The 16,095-nt window shown below is 37.1% G+C and overlaps 2 protein-coding genes across 2 annotated transcripts; one reads left to right on the forward strand and one right to left on the reverse strand.

Annotated features, from left to right (window-relative positions):
- Positions 1–3,871: 3,871 nt before the first annotated feature.
- On the reverse strand, positions 3,872–11,747 carry LOC132130074 (ER degradation-enhancing alpha-mannosidase-like protein 3). The gene is made up of 20 exons (XM_059541697.1): positions 11,150–11,747; positions 10,177–10,222; positions 9,870–9,970; positions 9,605–9,644; positions 9,344–9,456; positions 9,013–9,166; positions 8,460–8,594; positions 8,257–8,362; positions 8,032–8,129; positions 7,804–7,929; positions 7,196–7,279; positions 6,972–7,055; positions 6,716–6,840; positions 6,436–6,601; positions 6,031–6,182; positions 5,815–5,935; positions 5,027–5,203; positions 4,768–4,933; positions 4,481–4,672; positions 3,872–4,118 (listed from the first exon to the last, which is right to left on the reverse strand). Exons 1-20 carry the CDS (start codon positions 11,293–11,295, stop codon positions 3,931–3,933), a joined length of 2,520 nt encoding a protein of 839 aa, XP_059397680.1. The 5' UTR covers positions 11,296–11,747; the 3' UTR covers positions 3,872–3,930.
- Positions 11,748–12,129: 382 nt separating this feature from the next.
- Positions 12,130–15,688, forward strand: LOC132130359 (protein SLC31A2-like). The gene is made up of 4 exons (XM_059542049.1): positions 12,130–12,330; positions 13,712–13,778; positions 14,176–14,446; positions 14,615–15,688. Exons 1-4 carry the CDS (start codon positions 12,325–12,327, stop codon positions 14,778–14,780), a joined length of 510 nt encoding a protein of 169 aa, XP_059398032.1. The 5' UTR covers positions 12,130–12,324; the 3' UTR covers positions 14,781–15,688.
- The last annotated feature ends 407 nt before the right edge of the window (positions 15,689–16,095 follow it).

Consider the following 16,095-nt stretch of genomic DNA (forward strand, 5'->3'; position numbering starts at 1 on the left):
AAAGTTCAAGCTTTAAGTTATATTTGAAATGTATGTCAGTATGGTGTTATTGTGTTCCACTATTAAGCGTAAATATGATACTGAAATTTTAGTTTGGAAATAAAAAGACAGTTTTGAATTACCGTAATTTCTGTTTTAAACAAAGCCACTGCTAGAAAGAACACATTTTTTAAAATCTATTTGGGCTTTGTGTCCTTAAACTTTAGTTAGTGAAATATAAAGTATTACATATAATATGAAACCTGAGCCATATTTATTTATTTTAGCAATTTACTGTATTAGACTCTAACATAAGAAATAAATTAGGAGTAGGAAAATGAAACTTATAAAAAGGAAATTTAGATATCATGTTTATGAAATTTTGAATTCATGCTTACTGATAGTGGCACCTATTGGCTAAAGTTTCCACATGCAAATTGTTCTTTTTTTCCCTCATGCATTACCTCTTGAGGACACGAATGAACGAATTAATGAATGTACAGGCACAAAGAATTTTTTCCTGCATTATTTATTATGCATCATATTCTTGCTCACAATCTGGGGTATCCACCAGGGCTGTTGCCATCAAATGGCTCAATGTCCTTGCCTGAGTACTGACAGAAATAATAAACAGGTATTAAATGCTGTAAAGATTTTTATTTATTTTGATCACCATCCTTTTCAGAGATCCACAACCCTTGAGACTCAGGTGAAATCAAATGTAACACTAATAGTGAGACATGCAAGTGTTTTAAGAAGTAGATACCTCAGATCTGAGAGACCTCTTCAAATTGCTTGGGTTTAAGGTGCGCGGTCTTGATGGCGGGAATTTATACAAAGGACGAGCCACTGCGAACCAAAGAGATTCAAGACAATAGAGACATAAAAACTTACAAGGTGTCTGTATTGTATCTGTATCTGTCTGTATGTAGTGCTGAAACATTCAGCATGTAAGGAGATTTGTGCCGCTTGCTTACCTGTGGATGGATCCGGTCCTGGGACAGAAGGACAGGTAGGATGCACATAGGAGGTCTGAGATTTTTCTACAGGACTTTCTATTGTCAGTTTTGGTAGTGTCAACTGCAAAGCATGACGCCAGAAACAAAGTCAAAGACAAACAGGTATCAAACACTGTAACTTTCACTGATAAACCAATAAAGATTTTTACCACCAAAGTGGGACCTACAAGTGTTTCAAGATACCTCTGTTTTGCTTGGACAAGATGTTAGATGTCTGGATGGTCGGAATTTGGCCAAAAAAGGAAGAGCCACTACAAAACATAATGGATTCAAGACAAAAAAGGAAGTTAATTGCCTGTTTGTTTGCACCAAGGGCAACTCTAAATTTTAAGGAGGCATATATGATTACGCAGTGACATCTAACAGAGTGATGTTAAAATTGAATGTTATAGATATATGTGTTATATATAAGATATGTGGATCACACTTACCTCTGACTTGATGCAGACTCAGGAAAGAAGGTCCAGTAGGGGGCGCAGTGGAGGCCTGTGGCCCTCTGTTGACAGTTTCTGGTAGTGTCAACTGCAAAAGCACAATGATTACTCTATGAGGATTCACTCTAAACATGTTTATTTATATCAACGATATAAATTTAATCGTCTATTTCAGTAATTATATTTTAAGTTCAACTTTTAGCCTAACAGCATTAGAACAATCTTTACACAATTTATTATCCTCTGACTTGGAGAGGGGCATGATTTATTTTATTTTATTTTTTACACTTTCTTGCCTTTTCCTTGCGAGCTCTTCTCTCCACATCAGGCCTTTTGTAAGCTAAACCAATAAAAAAAGCAACAAGTTAAAATTTTAACATACTGTCCTTAAAAAACAGGAAGAAAAAACTTACCTGGAATTCTGATACCAACTCCGTAGCAAATCATTCCTTTGAAAGTACAATTTGAAAAAAATATTTGATATGGCGTATGAGCTGATGTATGCGTGTGTGAGTCGATAGATGGACTCGTTTGCAAGAAGAAATGATGGGAAAGTTATCAAAAAACGTATGTCATAGAATCATAGATAGATAACGTTAGATTTTGATATATTTCTAATCGAACTAAAAGTTAAATATCCAGTTTAAAAGTTAATATTTCGTCTAAAATAAATAAATCAGGAAGAGACACTAACCTGAATTTACGACTTTTTCTTAAAAAAGCAAAATGTTCTGATGGCGTTTGTGTGATTGACTAAAAGCTGTATACTGATCCTTTGTAAGACTTACAAAGACAAAATCTGAATCTTCAGAAAAACTACAACCAAGACAATGTGTGCTTCTAATTTATGTATGACGCCACAATAACTGAATACGTCACCTCAGGGTAAAAAAATCTATTCGAAGACACCAGGGAAAATACATTAAATGTTTGGTTAAAATCCTGTTCATGCTACTTTGTTATAATTTATGTATGTGTGTGTGTGTTAATCTCTCTCTCTATATATATCTATAATTGTAAAAATTACATCACAGCAAAATAGACAATTTAGGGTCATAAACTTGATTTTAATGGCAAGTACTAACATTTCATCAGTCAATACAAAACAGCCATCAAAAAGATGCTATGAAAATCTTATTCCGTTACAGAAACAGAACATCACATCACTTTGGCCCTCAAGAAATTCTTCCGATTTTAACAAACATCATCTCAAATTAATGTATAGAAAATATTTTAAGAAATAAATATAATCCCATCTAATCTGTATTATGCCCACATATTGAAGTAAATCAGTCATAAGCCCTTTGTGAAACTAGAGGTACACAGGTTGACATCCGTTTGAAAACAGCAATCAGTGACACAATACAAGGTGTACATCGTAATTAAGACTTGAAATGGAAAGGTTTGGGGCTGATATAATCATTCAACAGCATGCTATAAAGCGATAGATTGTATTAATCTCTGAGCTATATTATGGCTGTGTGACACTCAGTGCAAAAGGTAGACTAATAACACTGATGCATTTGAAATATTCTCAGATATGTCGAAAGCGACAAATCTAGTGTAAGCAGCACCTCTAGTGTGATGGTGAAGCTGTACGTGGGAGGCTGTCAAAAATTGCTAAATTAATTTAAATGTATATATAACTAATTGTGATCATCACCCTGACAGCACAAATGATTATTTTATTGCACAAAAACATGTAAATATCACTATATGATCTGCCTGCATCCCAGGCTTTCATTACAGTCGCATGTTTTTGGTAAAGGAAATGGCAACTCTCTCAAAATCATCCCTTGGTCAGTCACTGCATGAAAGCAGGAAGAATGCATTGGCTGCAAATATGCACACACATACACAAATGCACAGATTTAGTATAGGCACATGATGAAATGCACAGAGTCTGTGACATAATGATAAAGGCCACTATCCATGCGTTCCACACACACATGCATACATGTTCAAGTCATAGATCATTGATTTCCCTGATGTTTCTGTATCGAAAACATGTTAAACTGTGTTTTACTGGTCCATTCTCCCTCATTTAAACACTGTTTTTTTAACACCTGTGTTAAAGAGGTCATGTAGACTTCAAGCCACTTACACTTTAAGGATGAATAATAAAAAAAATGCACAGGACTGACAACCGTTGATCAGAAAGAAAAAGACAAAGAAAAACATTTAAATAAAGTCTAATCCACATAAAGTGGTGTGAGAGATTCTTGAACACCTCTTTAATACCCAAAACCGACTGCTTTTCAATTGTAGACAATTGAGAAGAATCTATTGCAACAACCATAATATCAGTGAGACAGGAGCTCTCACTCTGTTCAGATCAATATAATTCCAACTATGCAAGATCCATCTTAACCAGGGGAAGACTGACAGTACAGCTCATATTCATTAGCACAGTCTGCATTTTCTGATCTGAGATTGATGACAGGGAGCAACAGCCCTGTGTTCTGTGAAGGGGACCGTGGTCACCGCTGATCCCGCAGTCAGGGGCTGCTCTCAGGGTCTTTCTGCAGAGAGCTGCAGGTCTCCTGATTTTTACCCGTCAACGATGCAGCCTCAGTGTCCGTCTCGCTTTGCTCCAGCACCAGCTGGATGGTAGTGCTTTCAATCTCACCCTCAGCAAACTCTTCCTTTGCTATACGGAACTTAATATTTAACTTCTCAGGTTTTTCTAAAGGGAAAGAAAAAAAATATATATACACTGAAGAAACTCAAAATTGGAGACCATCTCAAAAATTGTCAGGCATCTTTAATCTATAAATTGTGCCAATTCTATAATAAACAATAATTATAATATATATATTATATTATTAATATTATTATTATTATATCTAATACATTTTAAAAAGCAATAAAAAAAGCAATAATAATAAAAAAAAAATGCCAGCAAAATAAAAATATATTGTCACTTGCAAACCGTTTATTTGCTGTCTCTTTGCAGACCAGTGACTGTCTGTCTGCACTATTGCTGAAGTCGACAAACTAAGATTACAGAAGTAGTCTACATTCAGTAGTTTTGGTCAAGTCAGTTACCTTTTCCTAGTTGTTTCTCTTTGGGCAGCAGGAGGACATCCACATTGTGATGTTCTTGCAGAGCGGCACTGAGTGTAGCTCCCTCTTTACTGAAGAGGAACACCAGGGGAACTGTGATGTCATCTGTAGGTCCTCCGTCTCCAACCATCTGGAACAGTGGAGTTTCAGCACTGCTGCTGCCCTCTCTGTGATCTATGAGAACATTGAAAAAAGAAGGATCCAGTTTTTAAGTTGGTAAGGAAAAAATCATATGCCTAGTCTGCAAGTAATGCTAAACTAGATCTCACCAACGAAGATGACTCCGGTGGCTCCTGCTTCCTGCAGGCGCCGAGCTTTGACAGCGAACATGCAGTCTCCTCTCAATGCCAGAGCTATGCGTCCCTGCATCTCTACTGCGTTTTCAATCGGGCCACATGCTGTATATGGAACACTCTTCACAATACTGCCTTTCACCTTAGAGAAAGACACAGAAGAGACAACAATTAAATGTGGTAAATGTATGGCATACCTGCAGTAAGCACAAGCAGTTTCCATACAGTTGCTCACCCCATGCTCTTGTTTGGTAAGATCCATTCCAAACTTTGCTGGACCAGCCGTGAGGACAGTTCGACCCAAAAACGGAGGGGAAATGAGCTGCACAATTAGTGGCACCACTTCCTCATGCTCCGGTGTTTGGCTCACCTCAGCAACTAGCTTTAACTTGTACACACCCTTCTGAGAGTCCTGTGGAGAAAGAGACAGATGAAAGAAGAAATAAATCACAGGTATTCAACGGGTGGTCCCAGTGTTACTTAAACTATTATTAAAAAAAATAATAATTAGGTAGATGCAATGAGTAAAAAGGACACTGTAAAATAAATTGTTATTCTGGACATATAAATATTGTTAAGTATAAAAACAGTACCGTATTTTCCGGACTATAAGTCACACTTTTTTTTCATAGTTTGGCTGGTCCTGCGACTTATAGTCAGGTGCGACTTATTTATCAAAATTAATTTGACATGAACCGAGAGAAATGAACTAGGAGAAAACATTACCATCTACAGCCACGAGAGTGCGCTCTATGCTGCTCAGTGATCCTGTAGTCTACCACTGAAAACATAGAGCGCCCTCTCGCGGCTGTAGACGGTAATATTTTCTCTTGGTTCTTGGTTATAAATAAATGCGAATTATAGTCCAGTGCGATTTATATATGTTTTTTCCTCGCCATGACGTATTTTTGGACTGATGCGACTTATACTTAGGTGCGACTTATAGTCCAAAAAATACGGTATATAAATAATAGTAAAAAACACTGATTGGTCCATTGAAAGGAATCGTTCTCGCTGATTCACCGGAGAAGCTGAGCTTAGGCTGGCGGAGACCAGCTCAGTAAGGGGCGTCAGAGAGATGCCAATGCTTTTCAGAAACTCAACTGGCTCCAGGCCTGTGTCATGAAGAGGCAGTTCAATCCCCCTGTGTTGGGGAAAAAAAAAAAAAAAAAAAAAGGAGGTTAGGTCTTTTTCTCTTATAGATGCTGCTCCATGATAAACCTGTAACATGTGACCCACCTGACAGGTGAGGGCTGCTGCGTTCTTCCCAAACCAGTGAGGTATTTATAACTGTCTCTGATAGTCTTGGCAAAGGTGGGGTTGTTAGGGAACAGGGTTTGAGCACTAGGGCAAGAGTATGAAAATAAATCGTCTTCATGAGCTTGAGGTTCCTGAAAGATACACAATGATTATGACTGTCTGAAACTGTTTTATTCGCAAATGTTTTATGTAATATTCCAATTTTGGATAGAAAAATCGCTATTTTAGACAATTACAGACAAAAAAAATAAAGACCGAAAGTTGCAGTTGCAGAGATGATCACATTGTGGGGATTTAAATCTTTCAAAACCAAAGTCTGAGAAACATTCAGTCGTAGACGAACATAATTTTGAACTCCAGAGGGAGAATAAGGTGAGCTCTTACCGTGTTGTTGGTATGACAGGAGGGTTGGATCGTAGACAGAGATACTGGAAGCAAATGAGCCTCGGTAGTAAAAATATAATCATCAATGTTTATAGGCAACTGGCTCTTCTCTGAGAAGAGCAGGTAGAGGTACTTAAACATCTCAGCTAGGAAGAAGGAATCCATCCTTAAAATGAACAAACATAAACATAAAAATGATTTTACTACTGCTGCCTTTCAAAATTAATCTAGATATACAATGATGCAAACAATATGAAAGAATTACAAACAGGACTCTCACCTGTCCTCATGTGTTCCTGTCCTCACATCCTGTACAGCGGCGAAGCCACAGGGGACCCGGGCGTGAGTGTTCAGCTTTTCCACTATAGACTGGCCTACTTTCAAGTAGTAAGGATCACCTGTTGCCTGAGATGAGGCGGAAAATGTTATTTAAAAACAATGAGGACAGACAAAATGATGACCTTAAGCACTGTTTACACTGTGCTGCTGGTTGCTAGAAGGCGTTCATATTCTGCTGTATCAGGTGGTATACCTACTTTGTAAAGGAAATACGTGCTTTCAGCAAACTCTGGTCTCAATGGGTGCTGGCCCCAGTGAACTCTGAACTCAGTGGTAAAGGCCTGTTAGACAACATCATTTGGTAGTCAATTTATATGGAGGATTAGTATTGAAAATACTGTAATATTAGGCAGTGATCTCTGTAGATTAAAGATGTTTAGGTTTAATTTGACTTGTGTCAATGTAGTCATCCATTAATCACCTCAGGGAGGAAATTGTGCCGTTTAGTCACTTGGTACAGCATCTCATGCGTCTCAATAGCAGGTTTCAAGTCTCCTCTCAGCACCTGAAAGACATTTTGGTATATTTCATTGCTCATTTTGAATTTCAAATTCAACATTTTACTTTACATTTAAAAACAGCTGCTTGTGTCTTTTGTTTTTTTAATTTTTTTTTAAAGTAAGTAGAATCTAATCTTGAATTCAAATGTAACTTTGTCCTGCCAGCCAATGGTTTCACACTTCATACTACAAAATGAAACAACATTTGGCTTCCTAGCTAAACACCTGGCCTTCCATTGAGGTGAAAGTTGTTAAAGGACATTTGACAATCAATGAGCTTCTTGTTTTCTTAATGTTTGTATATTTAAATATATCAGAGAAGAACCTAAAATTGTGACTACTATTCTCGTTACACCATTCATATAGCATTAAGTTTTAACAACAATGATGTAATTTTAAAGAACTTAGCACCCAACTGGCCAATAATGTCAATTTTTCCTCAATCAAAATAAATTTTGGATCCTGACTCCAACTTAAACTGATCTGTAATTTTGAGGCGACGTGGAATAGAGGGGATGAAGAGGTGAACCTGTAGTCCAGGGAAGAAGGCGAGCAAGGAATCCATCCAGCTTCGCACATTCACAGTGGGGTTGTGCATGTGCACGTTTAGCAGCAGAGGAGGCTGGCTGATGTACTTCATAATGGCACTGTAGTGCTGTTATAATAGACAAAGTCACATGTGCAGATAATAGATGCAAAACAAGCTCTGTTTGACTAATAGAGGCTTGATTATTTCTGGCGAATAAAGAGCCCTTACTGTGTTGAATCTGTCAAGGTACACCTTGTCCCCAAGAAGAATATAAGCTTTCATCAAGTATTCATAATAAGAGTCAATTCCAGCACCAACACCACTATCTGTAATGAGAAACAGATGTTAATATAGTCTCTGTAAGAGTCAAAGTGGGATTAGATGTTGTAAAATAGCTGTGTGGGACATTTTTTACTGTGTAAAGGACATAGAAGCACCAGTGCAAAGCCTCACCTCTGCGAACCCAGTCTCCGTTGTGGATGTTGATCACAGTGCCGACAAGGTCACTTCCTCTTTGCCTCTTCTCCCAGAGGACATCCATAGCTTTCCTAGCATGTTCCTACATAGAATGCATGTTGAATAATTTCCTAAAACACATTTCTAACTGTCTGAGTCTTAAAATCGGTTATTAGTAAGAAAACATCCTGGATGTTTACCTCAAATATTGGGTCCCCGGACAGTTGGCTGAGAGCTGCAAACTCCAGAATCATGGTGCCTGCACAAGCAGTGCAAGTGTCTGACTCCGTTCCTGTACGAGAAAGGGGGTTGACGACTCCATAGCGCAAATTTACCTGAAGAGAAAAATGAAAATGATTTAAATATGAATAACGACATTTGAATTAGCATAAAAATGCTCATTGACTGTGATGTAAGCTGTATTGATACAATGTCAGTAGTATATGTAAATGAACACTGTGTACTCCTTCCTGCTACAGCTTTTGTTAAAACTACAAATCATACTTCTGCATTTTTTAATTTCCACTAATGGACAGGTGGACTGAGGGACAGGCAGCACAGAATCAAAAGTGCATTATGTGTTGAAGTTTTCGGCAAAATGAATCAACTCAGCCCCTTTCCTCGAGTCATGTAGCACTGATTTCAAAATATCCAAGAATTATAAAAATCCTTTCTCGCCAGTGGTGAATTACCACTTTGTGAATTGAACAGAAGGAGAGTTTGAAATATTCAAATCAACAGTGTTGGAGTTACCCGAGGATAAGGAAGGCCACTGGTGGTGTTAAAGGCAGGCAGGAGGCGGTAGCCCAGCTCTTTAGCCATGTGTAGCAGTTCATCTCTGTACCATTGCATCCTCTCTCCACGCTGCTTTAAAACATCTGCCATGACATGTGCACCCAACAAGCCACTGGAAGAACAGGGAGAAGTTTAATCAACAATGCATTTCATAGAGGAAGTCAATAAGAACAATGAACTTGAGAGAATAAAGCCTCTAAACCTAATTAGATGACCAGTTGACCAAAATGTACAGTTTTTTAACACAAGATAAACACATCCAAAGCTAGAGAAACATCATGATCCGTACCCCAGCACACGGATATTGGTCTCAAAGACAGAGACGACTATGTCATTATCAAATCTGACGTCTTGCACAGTCTTCTTAACAGCCTCCTCAAATTCATCCAGTTTGTTTAACAACTGCTCAAAACACAAAAAACAACAGTTTAGAGGCATTTATTATTTGTATTGATATGAATAAGCTTGCTTAACATGTCTGGCTACTTAAACATCACTAGTGTTTTTGATCAAGTTAATACTAAACTTTTATATTAAAGACTTAACTCACCACAAGAGTATCTAAAGTGTCTATTAATGTTAAAGAGAACCTGTGAAGAGAGAAAGAGAGGTTGCCTTTAATATCCCGAAGAATCAACACAGAACATCTTTATTGAAAAGCTGACCCAAGACTTTTCAGATGTCCCATCAATGTTTATATTAATCTATGAAACTGATTAGTCATATTTCCAGAATCTAACTAGCATGTCATTACAAGGGTCATGTGCAGCAAAGGTTTTAATAATAATGGTAAATGTTTTATGAGCCTGACTCACTTTCCCAAAGAGTCATCGATGTCCCCTCGATTGGGTTCCAGCCCTCTCACCCTTCCTCTACAGCTGAGGGGCATCAACTCATCTGCTGGGTAGGCATAGTCCTGAAAGAGGATAGGAGAAGAAAAGATGCATCTCAAATGATAGCAGATTAATAACAGACACGTTCATTCTCACAATTCCAAGTACAATAACTATGGTACAAGAGTTACTTTGATGTTAGTTATTTAGGTCCAATAAATGCAATTTATATATTTTTTTATTAGTGAACTAATTCAAAGCAATTTCTGAAGCACAGGTATTTACTCACCATGTAACTGTTATAGGCATGATCAAACATCTCTAGAATTTGGTCCCTACAAAAATAAATAAATAAATAAATAAAAAGTGAGGAGCAGTTACTGTTTCAGATCGCATGGGGGAAAAAGTCATGGAAATATCCATGTATACTCAATTCAACTCTGTTAGTAATAAATGTGGCTCTTTGGAACTTTCTTATTACAGAAGAATAAAAAAAATATATTAAGCAGCACAATTGTTATCAACATTAATAATAATAAGAAATAATGATAAGAAATGTTCCTTGAGAAGCAAATCAGCATATTAAAATGATTTCTGAAGGATCACGTGATGCTGAAGACTGGTTAAAACTTTCAGCTTTGACATTGCAGGAATAAATTACACTGAAACAGAAAACACTCACTTGATGTTGTAATTTTTTACAATATTGACGTTTTTTTTATTTAAAAAAATGCATCCTTAAAGAAACTTCTTTCAAAAACATAAAAAAAGAAAAAAAAATCTTATAGACCCCAAAAAACATAAATGTAGTTATATGTATATAGTGAACCCAAAGACCCAATGTCTGCTACTGTATGTCCACACCCTGATGCTACGAAAAAGGTCATCTTGTTAGAGACGGACCACACCTCAGCGGTTTAAAACAGGAATTAGCATGACATTAGGCTGAATCAGTTAAATTGAGTAATCCTTTCCATCAGCATCTTTGTGTTCTGAAGCGATCTTCTCCCATTACAAACAGTACAAGACACAACCACTGAAACAATGAGGTCATGTATAGAATTACAATCCAAGAACACATAATTGGTGTACTAATAAAATCAGTGTCAGACAAAACCAAAATAACATGGAATTAAAGTACATGGATAATGTTTAACATTACATAAAGCATTACAGCCTGTCATCATCTTCTAGGCATCTGTAAGTCACAGTTTGAGTATAAGGCAACAGGAATGTTAGTCTAGCCACTGCAGTTAACTCACCTGATTCTGGACTTTTCTTCTGCAGTCATTGTCTGTCCATCTTGACCAGTGACTCCAATCAGAATGCAAGACAAGATCACAGCTACCACAGCCATGACAAATCCACCACAACTATGTTTTTCTCTCCTGATCCAGTTTCCCCCCATTTAAATAGGTATGGCGAAACCTGCTTTTTTTAGTCCCCTTACAATATTACTAACCCTTTATGTAACAACAGGCCTATCAATGTTTAATCACTTCTTATCTCGTCCTATGCAGTTCGTTGACATTGGTTGATTTAATTCTCCTACCGTAATGGTCGTATTTAACAATCTCTAGAAAAACTGAAAACAGCTGAATATGTACTTGGTATATAAGCGTCAGACAGTTTCTTTATTTACAATACTGCCTGAACTTGTCGAGCTAACGACGGCAAACTAGCAAACTTGCCCAAGGATGTACAAATTTTGATCTCGTTAGTCCCTCTTGAAATTTCTGGACATATATCCCGTCGAACTGACTGCGTCCAGTTCTTGATAAGCTCCATCCCATCTAGATTTAGCCCCTCATTTCGCGGACGGAGTTTGGTTTAGCCGACTGATCAGCCTTATCCGGGCGCGAGCTGATGATATCATCACCAAGAGCCGTCGGTCACAGCACTCATTAAAGCAGTATTTATTTATTGCTTTATTCATGTATTATTGTTGTATTATACTAAAATTGTATGTAAAAATTTTAATAAATAAATAAATATAAAATGGTAAAAAAAGTACTTTCTTTTATATTATATTATTTAGCTTGTATTTATTTTTTATTTTTGTATCTTCATGTAAATATGCAAACCCCCTGTATTTGTGAACTCCGTCTTCTTGCCCGTTAAATTGCATTTATAAAGTAACTCAGATTGGTATGTAGTTCTAATCTAGTTTTTGGTAAATTCCGCATCGCAGCGAGAGGACTTCAACTCCCAGAATCCTTTTCGTTGCATAAATAAAGCCTTTTGACGTACTGCCACTCTCTTTTGTTTGGGCTGAGAACTTCTCAGCTGTTGGGCTGTAAGGGCACATTAAAATGTGGCGTATTTGGCTGTTGAGGTGCAGGTGGTAATGAAAGTTGTACTTGTGCCGTAACCGGGTCGTGTTACCTGTGTTAAATTTCCCTGAACTCATCTTTAGTGGACCGCGCGCGGTTTCATCATGAATGTAAGTTGGACTCTATCTACATGTATGTAAATTTATTGATTTCATGCATGTAAATTATATTTAGTTTAGCATTGCACTTCAAAATAACGTCTGGACTTATTGAGTTAATAGCCTTATACTTATTGTTCTTGCATTTTTATGCTGTCATCATTTACATGTAACGTTAACTAAATGCATCTGTATTCTAAGACTGTTTTGGTGGGTAAAAACAAAGTAGAATTGTTGCTGTTTCTTACTACATTCATGGGCATGCATATTTCATTTTAATACATCAGTGGCGTGTTATATTAATAGTTACTTAAAAGGACAGTTCTTTCAAAACATGGAAATACATTTATCCTCCTGTTGGTCCAAACCTCTATATTGGAGACTAACAGCTATTCAGCAGTTACTTTTATTTCTTAAAATAAAAGGGAAGGTAACTACTAACTGTTATTCCATCATATCTCCTTTTGTGTTGCAAGAATAAAAGTAGTACATTTTAGTAAAATTGTCTAAAATGGTTCTTTTGACCTATTTTGTCCACTTTAGCTGATCAGGCCACAGCATTTCACAGAGCAAATAAAAGATGCATTCATGTGAGAGATCGCACAGCTGCTCCGAGATAGCACTGGGAAGTTCTTGACAGGGCACAAATGTATCAAAAGCCACTTGTCTCCATCTGGCCAATGCAAAACTATCTCCAGAAGAAAAGATATGCGGCGCACGTGTGTAGAGGAATTCTCCAGTGCTTGGAATAGATTGGATGGAATTCTTAAATTTAGCTTCTGAAGACAGGACAGCAGATTTACACATGATTATAGCAAGTCATGAAATGTTGTTGATCTGGAGCGTAACTGGGACCTCCTTGTATACTTTTCTTCCATCTGTAGTTCCTGTAGAACACTTGTTAGTACAAGTTTTAATGTGTCAGTCAGTCTTCAATGTGCTGTTTACCGTAATGTGACAGTCACGAGTAAATGGCAAGGCTTCCTCTACCACCCTTTTATGACATTTTTTGTCATAAACACCTGCAGAATTACCGTGAAAAGCCAAGACCACAAAGTCAGCTATCGTTCCATTCTGATTCTTATCTAGCTTTGAGGTATTGTGTCTTCTGACAGCAGTTGACATACTAGGGTTATTTAAGCAATTCAAGCAAAAAGCAAAGCTTGATGGCATTGGATTCTTTCGATGTGGATAATCGTAGTTAATCAGATGTCCAGGATTGAACATCATAGACTGGTAGGATTGTATTACCTGTTTTGACAAGGTAATGGAAGTGTCATTAACTTCTGTATATACACACTTCCCATGGGATGGGTTAACAGTCAACCCTCAATGGAAACATGTCACTAATTACAAGCCTGCTTATTATGTTCTTGTGTTCTGTGTTTTGCAGATGCACTTTGAAGGTTCCAGCAGCGTCACGCTGTTGTTTAATTTCTGGGATGTGCATGGGCCTGCAGGTACATGGGGTTTTACGAACAAGACTGAACATGTGCATACAATGTGCATACATTTGCAGAATGACAGATTATGTCCCTCCAATCTTGCTTTCCTTTATCAGTTAATGCAAAAAAGCATCATATAACAATTTGATTAAATATAAATAATTAGCTTTTATTTTCATTTAAATGTAAAAAAAAATCATCTGAATGTTATTTGCTGAACATTGTTTAATACCTTTAACCACTAATCTTAGCTATATAAACCTGCAGGGTTTTTATTTTATATTAACATTTTAATCCTGGCACCCTAGAGAAAACTGCAATGTTAAAAAGCGTTTTACTTTCATTTTAAAAGTTGGATTAGCAATTTAAAGTGTGAAAAGCCTAAATGTCTTCTTGATTTCTCTGTGAGCAGGAATGGTGCTGTCGGTCTTTGTAGTTCTACTGCTCACCGTCATCTACGAGCTTCTGAAAGTGTGGAAGATCACTGTTGGAAAACAGAAGCAATCCTTTATTCCACAACCATCCGCTCCGGTGTCATTCTCACCTGAACCATCCTGTTTAGCCCCTGTCATGAAGTGTCAAGAGGGACGCTCTTCTCTGACCAGCAGCCCCTCGGAGATCTCATTAGCTGCCAACGAGATTACGGCCACTACCGCAGACATGGCCACCGCTGCTAAGAAGAGGTAATGCTCACAAGAGACTAATAAAACACGACTGCAAAAGTGTTTTCCAAGAACTGTTATGATCTCAATCGTATCAACATTAGCTAGAGTTGATCATTTAAGCCTCTAGTATTGTAGCTTATTGAATTTCTGCCATCAACAAATGTCATTATCTCTTTCTGTCTTTAGCTGGCTTCTACACTGCCTCCAGACTGCTATACACATCCTGCAGGTGACGCTAGGCTACATGCTCATGCTCTGCGTCATGTCCTACAACGTGTGGATCTTCCTGGGGGTTATCATGGGATCCGTCTTGGGATACTTTCTGGCTTTTCCTCTACTGAAGCACCTTTAAGAAGATATGAGAGAACGAAAACATGAGGTGGCGTTTCGAAATGTTAATCGGAGTTGACTGGACTGTAGATCAGGAGCAACAGGAAACATTTTAGATTTTATGATTGCAGGTTTGTGTGGCCATGATCAATAAGACTTGCAAGAGATGTTGTGATATGTGGACTGAACAGGGATGATTCTCATTTTTACCGTTTAAGGTTGTATTTTAAAGATCATGCATGAAATCTTATTTAATGGGAGTTTGGCGATAACCAATTTGGTTAAAATCAGCTTTCAAAAGTGTTTAGAGGTTTGATTTCAAACCTCATTGGGAACACAATATCTTACATGAAGAATGGTGTGTTTAACGCATGTGATTTTACGTTTGAGGTTGTATGAGGTGACTTTGTTCAAACAGTCAGCGTTGTACTAAACGGAGATGTGCCTCATTGACCAGTTTTATACTTTCTACAACTACTGATGTAACTAATAAGCTAATATTCGGTTACACAATGTTTAAATTCTGTTCTCTGAGATTAGCTGGTGGTTTTCTGCCATTTTGGGAAATCACTAGTTTTAAACCTTTGCGATGGGTCGTTGTAAACTTCCTGCATGTGTCGAGATCAGGCGGTCTTGTGTAATGCTGGAAATTACTGCTGAAATGCAGAACAAACAAGGATTTGAAAAACTATTGGCTGTAAATAGAAATTCAAATCATGTGGCCTTAGTTAATGTTCACCTGCAATACAGACACATGACTGATTGACTAACTGAGAACAGAAATCGGAGATCTACAATCCTCACACAATAATTTAAATGCACTATTAGTAATGTTCCTCCAGACATCCTTTTCTTTTCTCCATTGCCTAATTGTTTTTAAGATTAATTAGTTTTATTGCAGAATGTATTAAAGGTTTTGATTACAGTCTACAGCTTTGTCAATGGTCTTTGCGTTTTAATAAGATGAATACCAAGATGCACCACATAAATTTGGAGTTTACATTTTAGCCAAAGGCTTTCAAACACTAATATATTTAAGAATGTAATTTTATATATTATAAAATATTTGCAGAATAGTTTCAGTTGTTAAAATTTATAGACACTTGTAATAAGGGCTAGAGGACAAAAGCATTTAGTATGAAAAGGACCGTAGTATGTAAACCATGCAAGGGCTATACTTAAAGAAGCTTCATATTTATACAGCGGTTCAAAAGTTTAGACTTGGTGAGATGAAGAAAAAAAAATTAAGCTATTAAGCTTAAGGCTACATTTATTTGATTAAAAAAATATTCAATTTACTTTAATTTTCATTTAATTTGTTCCTGTGATGGTAAAGC

The sequence above is a fragment of the Carassius carassius genome, chromosome 47, assembly GCF_963082965.1.
Source record: "Carassius carassius chromosome 47, fCarCar2.1, whole genome shotgun sequence".
NCBI lineage: Eukaryota > Metazoa > Chordata > Actinopteri > Cypriniformes > Cyprinidae > Carassius > Carassius carassius.

Coding starts and splice junctions, on each gene's coding strand:
- LOC132130359 (XM_059542049.1), top strand. Junction 13,779..14,175: donor GGATGTGCATGGGCCTGCAG/GTACATGGGGTT, acceptor CTCTGTGAGCAG/GAATGGTGCTGTCGGTCTTT. Junction 14,447..14,614: donor GCCACCGCTGCTAAGAAGAG/GTAATGCTCACA, acceptor TTCTGTCTTTAG/CTGGCTTCTACACTGCCTCC.
- LOC132130074 (XM_059541697.1), bottom strand. CDS start 11,295: ATGGGGGGAAACTGGATCAGGAGAGAAAAACATAGTTGTGGTGGATTT. Junction 7,056..7,195: donor GGCACAATTTCCTCCCTGAG/GTGATTAATGGA, acceptor GTTGTCTAACAG/GCCTTTACCACTGAGTTCAG. Junction 6,841..6,971: donor GCACGTATTTCCTTTACAAA/GTAGGTATACCA, acceptor GCCTCATCTCAG/GCAACAGGTGATCCTTACTA.